This window comes from Vipera berus (genome assembly GCF_964194415.1).
Source record: "Vipera berus genome assembly, chromosome: 6".
Lineage (NCBI taxonomy): Eukaryota > Metazoa > Chordata > Lepidosauria > Squamata > Viperidae > Vipera > Vipera berus.
In genome coordinates this window covers 62,458,927-62,466,171 of record NC_138208.1, presented here as the reverse complement: position 1 = coordinate 62,466,171, position 7,245 = coordinate 62,458,927, and the positions used below count along the sequence as shown (strand labels likewise).

General features: G+C 39.6%; 1 protein-coding gene across 1 annotated transcript; it reads right to left on the bottom strand.

The window, feature by feature from the left end:
* Nucleotides 1-2,937: 2,937 nt before the first annotated feature.
* Nucleotides 2,938-6,391, bottom strand: RPS19BP1 (ribosomal protein S19 binding protein 1). The gene is made up of 4 exons (XM_081330260.1): nt 6,319-6,391; nt 6,093-6,227; nt 4,439-4,536; nt 2,938-3,874 (listed from the first exon to the last, which is right to left on the bottom strand). The coding sequence occupies exons 1-4, from the start codon at nt 6,368-6,370 to the stop codon at nt 3,731-3,733; spliced, it is 429 nt and encodes a 142-aa protein (XP_081186386.1). The 5' UTR covers nt 6,371-6,391; the 3' UTR covers nt 2,938-3,730.
* Nucleotides 6,392-7,245: the final 854 nt, after the last annotated feature.

The following is a 7,245-nucleotide window of genomic DNA, read 5'->3' as shown; positions in this document are numbered from 1 at the left end:
ACTCATGCTCATTGGCTACAATCAGATGAAGGAAAGCTACCTTTCCTATCAACCTAAGCAAGTTGTGCTTCCTTTTTCTGGTTATTTAGCTATAACGTTTCATAGAATACAGATAACTGAATGAAATTTGTTGCATTATATTCTTGATCAAATTATCTTTCCATTGCTATATACTTTTATGGTACTACTCCAAAGAAAAGTGGTGCCATTAGCCATCAAAACTCAAATGTACATTTTTCCCAAACGGCTTCCACAATTTTAGCTACTACTGTATACATTTCTTTAATAAATAAGGTTAAATACTTGGTTTATATGATTTGAAAAGTAGAAAGCAGACTAGCTGATTCCACAATTACTCTTGAAAAGAATAAATAGGAAACACCATTCTTACAGCTTTTTCAGGACTACAACTTCAAATATATGTTTGCCCAACATACTAAAGTGGTTAACAGTAACCTTGTCAACTATGTTGTCTGCTTAATGTCTTGCCTAGGTTTATCCACTACACCAGACATGTCAAACACAAGGCCGGGGGCCAGATCCGGCCCGCAAAGTAGTTTCATGTGGCCCACGAAGCCATCCTGGAAACAGTGAGGGAACGGCCCCCGCTGCCTTGGCCCCGGCCCAGGCTGGCTGGGAGCCAATGTACAATTTCATGGTGGCCATCTATGCTGAAACAATTTCAGTCTTAGCTCCACAAGGCCGTCTGGAAACAGCGAAGGACCAGCCCCTGCCGCATCGGCCCCGCCCCCTGGGCATGCGCTGGGGAGGTATCACCCTTTGTGAGGAATGAAGAGATGCACCATTCCCTGGAAGTGGCCAGCACATGGCCCTGCCTACTTCCGGCAGGCTAGGGGCTGGGCAGCATTGCGCTTCTCTTCAGATTCATGCCACCCGGTTCAGCCTCTTGGCACAGTGAGGAGAGCACCTCGTTGCCTGCCAAAACCAGGCAGGCTGGGGGCTGGGCAGCATTGCGCAGGTAACATCAACTCTCATGCTGCTCATGGCATCCCCTCCCCCAGAGTCCACCAAGCCGGATATGTGAAGTAGGTGAGGGCCATGTGCTAGCCATTTCCAGGTGATGGTGCATTTCTTCATTCCTCACGAAGGATGACATTTCCCCAGCTGCGCTTCTTGCCTGTTTTTTTCCCTCCCTCATCTCAAATATTTTCGGAAGGAAGGAAGGAAGGAAGAAGGAAGGAAGGAAGGAAGGAAGGAAGGAAGGAAGGGGTCTGAGGGAAGTCCTGCCTTAATCCTTCCCTGCTACCCTTTCACCATCCTCTTGCTCACTCCTCCTGGCATATCCTGGGGGGTCTCCCATCCTATTGCTAAGGAAGCTTTGGATACAAAGCCAGGTCTCCTCACATGGAAAGGGAGCGTGCCTCCCTCTTAACTTTGCCCTTGTACCCATCATGAGCAACCTGGCTAAGAAGAACAAGCACAGTAGCAGCCTTGAGGGTTAGGGCATTTGACTTCCGTGCCACGGTCCAACCCCCCCCGCATGGCCTGAGAGGCTCCTCCAGTGGACCATGCCTTGACACTTGCCCTGGTCCCATCTCCTTTTGCCAGAGACCCTCAGATCTGTCCCACTCCTGCCCAGGCCCCCATAGGCACCCTTGACATGAACAATGTAGAGCTGGCCATGCCCACCCAGTAGGCCATACGCACTCCAGCCACGCCCACCCTGGCCACACCCACCTGCCCCCCCCCCCCGAGGGCAACCTGCAATGCTGTTGCAGCCCTCAATGAAATTGAGTTTGACACCCCTGCACTACACTGAACTACAAATTAAACTGGTTGGTTTTCACATGTCACTGTGTAACCAACTCCATTTAAATCTAAAGTATTGTGCGCTTTCAGACAGAAGTATTTTCAAATGACTTTATTGTGAGTTATGACTTTGGGCTGGTCACTCAGTCCAATCTACATCACACAACGTTATGGGGAAAATAGGAGGAGGAAGGTGTGGTGGATATGTTCACCATCTTGAATTGTTTGTAAAAATAATAAAGGTGTAATGCAAACAATTCAGATAACCATATCCTACTAGTGAAAAGAACTAAAATGGAGGATAAATATTATAATTAGCTTAATGCTAGTAATGGTCAAGGATGAAAAAAAGTCATGCACTGACATCCATCACTATGAAATGCTTCGAGAGGCTGATAAAGGACATTATTGTATCTAGCCTCCTGCCAACATCTGACCCGTTTCAGTATGCTTACCGACCAAATCGCTCTACAGAGGATGCTATTTTTTCTGTTCTCCATTTGAGCTTGGAGTACTTACAGCCGGGGTGTCAAACTGCTGGCCTGTGGGCTGGTTGCATTGTGCAGAGGCTGTGCCCACTCCAGCTCCTCCGGCAATGCAAAGAAAGTTGTGATAAGTCACAACACATCATGTGATACGGCAAGTTTGACAACCGTGACTTAGAGGAAAGAAGTAGTCATGTGCGTATGCTGTTTGGCGACTTCAGTTCGGCATTTAATACAATCATTCCCCAGCATCTAGTAGACAAACTGGGCCTTTTAAGGCTTAAACACCCCTTTGTGCAACCGGATTCTTGATTTTCTTACTGACACGCCTCAGTATATGTGAGCTGGAACAAATATTTCTAACACCATTTTCTTGAGCACAGGTTCTTCACAGGGCTGCATCCTAAGTCCGCTGCTGTACACCCTGTTGACCAATGACTGTTGTGCTAGGTTTGCCACCAACCATATTGTGAAGTACGCATACAATACAACAGTAGTGGGCCTTATTCAAGATGACAGTGAGGGTGCTTACTGCAAGGAGGTTGAAGGTTTCCTTGTTACTTGTTATTTTTAGTAAAATGCACAAATTACTGTTCTTAGGTAGTAACTGCAGTTATAAATCATGAAATCATACATAATTTTACCATTTCTGGTACTTCACAAACAACTTTTGCCTAAACAGTCTGGTGTAACTGGCCATTTTATTTCTGTAAAGGTTTTTTTTCATTTATTAAAGAAATGACAAATCATACACTGAATAAACTCAAAAATACTTGAAAAATAACTAACAGAATATGGTAGGAAATTATACGACTCCTTTTTGGGAAGAAAAGAGTATCACAAGAATATCCTTTTCCTAAAAATTATCACAAAAAACGGGCTTATACTTGCATCTTAAGTATAGCAAAAATTAATGTTGGTGATATCCTTGTGGAAGCACTTCAAATGCCTATAATTCTGACTGTTACTATGTTGTTATAAATGAAGAACTAAAGAAATATTTGGCTATAAATTAAATCAATTACTATTACTAAAAAGGGTAATTGTTAGTTTGTTGCAGCAAAAGTAATAGTTTTACAATTATGCAATAAAGCACATCTTTTCAGCTCTGATATTGCAACATGAAATCCAAATTCTCTCTTCAATATGTATAGAAATTACTTGTTTAAGTTAACCTACTTACTCCTAGCAAATGTGGCAAAAGACTGTTTTGTTTGGTTCAGGGTAGATATTTTTTGTAGCAGAGAGTCAAAAGATAATCTTAAAAGAGTCATATGTCCAAACTCAGCATCCAAGATCTGGATTTTCCACTCAGGCACAAACTGTCGTTCCATATGAAGTGCAACAACTGAGCATGTCATATGTAGAAATATTGTAGCCTATTATAATAGACATACTTCCCAACCATAAAAAGACTGGCAAGCATTTGCTCACTGATGCTCATATTTTTAGCAATGATGGACAAGTTACTTTTGTCAGATTGTTCCAGCTCTTCCAAAATACTCTCTCTCAAATCTCTGGAAGTCTTCTTCAGTGAAGACAGTTCCTTCTGGCTTCTTCTTCTTCACTTTTTCTATAGGGCGGTCTTTAGCTTTCCTCCCTCTATTTTGGGTTAAAATCTACAGAAATAATGCAAAGGAAAATAATACCTCAATATCTTTTAATATATGTAAGTGTAATCATTAATCAGTAGTATAATAAGCCTTCCGTGTTTAACCACACTCAACAGATTATTTGATTAAATTGATGAAAGATACAGGTATGTAGTATGTATGTAGTCCTCAACACCACTCAAGAATTTGTATTTGTTGGAGCATTTGAAAAACAGCTTTTTAACTGCACTCACAGATATTCTCCAGATCTGATGCATGATCCTGGGAGAACTTTAGTTTAAGGTACTCCCAACAGATGTTACATGTATGCCCATACAGGTTATGAATCACAATTTGTGCTTTGAATCCAGGTCAATGCACAACACTAATTTCAAATAATGGAATTTGAAAACTCAAGATCTAAAGTATTTGGCAAGAACATTAGAAAAAATGGAAATAGACACGAAAAACATGCTTATATTGAGACACAAGCTCAAAAAGCTGTCAATTGTGTAAAAATCGAGCTGTATTTTTCTTTTATTTCTAATAGCATCTCCTCTCCCCAAATAAAGCAGCAAGTAACAAACTGACCTTTTCAGTAATTGTACTGTCTGCCACAAAATGAGTACCCATCATATACTGCATGTTTTTCTTAAAGTGGTCAGCTGCTTTATGTTTCTGATATTCCTCTGGAAAAAACAATACAATAAGAAAGTATGCAGGCAAAATTCAGGAAGAAATAAATTTGTATTTGTCTTTAGGGAGTTAGTATTGCAGTTATAACCGTAATTCATCCTGCTTGTCTCAGGTTTTAATTTGATTTTGGAGGGATCAAGTTGTTTCAAGGTGTATGTGAATTTTCACATGCAATAAATGCGATGATAAAGGGGAAAAAAGTCTTTTTCCTAAGGGAGTTTATTCACATGACAAAGTCTGTGGAAGATTTTATACTTACCTCCTTTTCGGGACAACAGAAAATATTTACTAGCTAATAGAATGGTCATCAATTCCTTTTATTATTGCCTTCAGTTATTGGGAAAACCTGTGTACTGCATAAGATTTCAAGGAATTTTGTATGCAAATCACCTCTGATGGGTGAGGAACACTGGAGCTATAATAAAAACCATGATCTCCATGTGGGTAACTACTCCAAAACATGCTTTCAGCTTATGTGGACTGTAGCTCAAACTTTGTGGGTTTTCTTGTTGCATTAAATGAATAAAGAATGCACTTTGGAGCATGGTCAAACCTATTGTGGTACATTTGTGGGAGAGAAAGGAAAGAGCTGGAAATACTTGAATCAGCAAATGGATAGAATATGAAGCATGAGAACATTAGTAGCAGCTCAGGCAATAGAAGGAAGAGAAGGAACTGAAAGCTCAGAGGGCAGGAGGTTTGGTACTATGTCCCACACTTGGGCACTGGTACTGCTGAAGGAAAGAAGACATAAAATGCAAAGATTGGGCATGGGCAGATGAATAGAATGTATCACACTGGAGGATACTGAATATAGAAGAGAGGGAAACATCTTCACAGCCACTTCACCATTTCTCTTCTCCCTTGCCTCTACATCATGCTCAATTACTGCTGCCTCATTCCTGGAACAGATCTATTTTGTTTTGTGCCTTGACCAAAATATATAACACATAGAGATTTCAGCTTTGGCACAGACCACACCACCATAATTCTGAGTACATAAACATTATAAAAAGATAGTATAAAAATATCATCATCACTATCATGAAGCTATGATATGCAGAGGCTCTGCCTTTAGGACACATTTTTTTCAATACAATACCACAATAATAATTTTATTATTTTTAATCACTTGGGAGGAAGCATATATTGTCAATTTTTGGCACGTATATGGTTTGAAATTATAAGTTATCTTGAACGGGATAGGAAAGGAGGTACATAAAATATAAAAATATGGTTGCACTAATAGGGAAAAAATGAAAGAATTTTATAACCTATAACTCTCACGCATGTCACTCATATCTATGTGCTTAAGATTGTATATAAAGATGATAAATTGACATCAGTTGAGTAATGGAAGTTTGTTTTGCTTAAATATACATTTGAAATTTCCATGCAACTTACAAGCAATGTTATGCATTTATTGTTTAACTGTAAAATGCAAGTAGAGCTCAAAAATTTGCATTAGTCAGGCACAATCAAAGTATACCAAATAAATTCGATGAGGGTCGCCCACTTGATCATCATTTTCCATCTTCCCCCTACTCACCTAATGCGGATTTGATAATTCTTCCTTTGATTGTGGCCTTGTTTCTTTTGGACCTTGAACTTTTGTTTTTCTTCTTTTTCAGCAGATTATTGGGTCGGGCGGCGGTCACTGATCTTTGAGACGAGGAGTCGGACACTATTTATCAGACAGAGAAACAAGAACGATTATTTAGGTTAAACTGGATTCTCCCCTTTTCTCCTTTGGCCACCCTGCAGCCCTCGATTACCTCCCGCCGTCTCCAGTAGTTCCAATCCCTTTCTTAGCAGGGAAGCGGACATTTTCCCTTCTCTCCAGACACGTGAATTATCTTGAACTTCCGTTCTGTTTCTGCTCTATGGTCTTTTCATGATTATGCTACTTCCGAGTTCAGTTTTGCCACTTTTCCTTTGACCTGCTTTGCTTTGCATTGCTAAAGTCGCCACACTTCCGGTGTTTTTCATCCCGAACGGGGGTGGGTTAGTGTGTAATCCGTTAGCTGCATAGCAGCGGTTTGGAAAAAGGAAGAAAATGATGTATTTGTAAGAAGGCGAAGGAAGGAGAAATTGTATCTCATGTCGGGAGCCAGCAATCTTTCATTCTGATTTACAAATTGTATTGCTATGTAATCACTTCAATTCTAAGTAACGTAAGACAATTACTAGCAATCAATAATAGCTTTTATAAAATATAAAATAGCCTATTAAACATCATTTAATAGGCTATTAAAATGTATGGCTTTAAACATATGCACTCTGAAAGCAATAATATTAGGAGACCAAGACCTGAACTGCAGTATAATCTTGCAGTGTCAGAAACATGCTATAGAATTAAATGGGATTTACTGGAATCAACTCAGGGTAGATACCAGGAATTCACCTCTATTGAACATGAAGGATTTTGTTCTGAAGGGATAATTTTTTTAATGTATTCCTGAAATAAGAAGGCTTTATGGATTTATTTAAAATAAAGAGATGGGATGTAAGTAGAAAATATCATTTCATGTATTTTAAGAGATGGTGAATTATTTGAGAAAGTTACTAAAATTGTTGCTGTGATGAAGTGGAAAACCACTTTTTTATAATATTTTTTTATTATTTTTCTTTTTCTACACCCATTTTTTCTTTTTATTTTGTTGTTGCTGTTAGTTGCAAAGTCGTGTCTGACCCATCGCGAC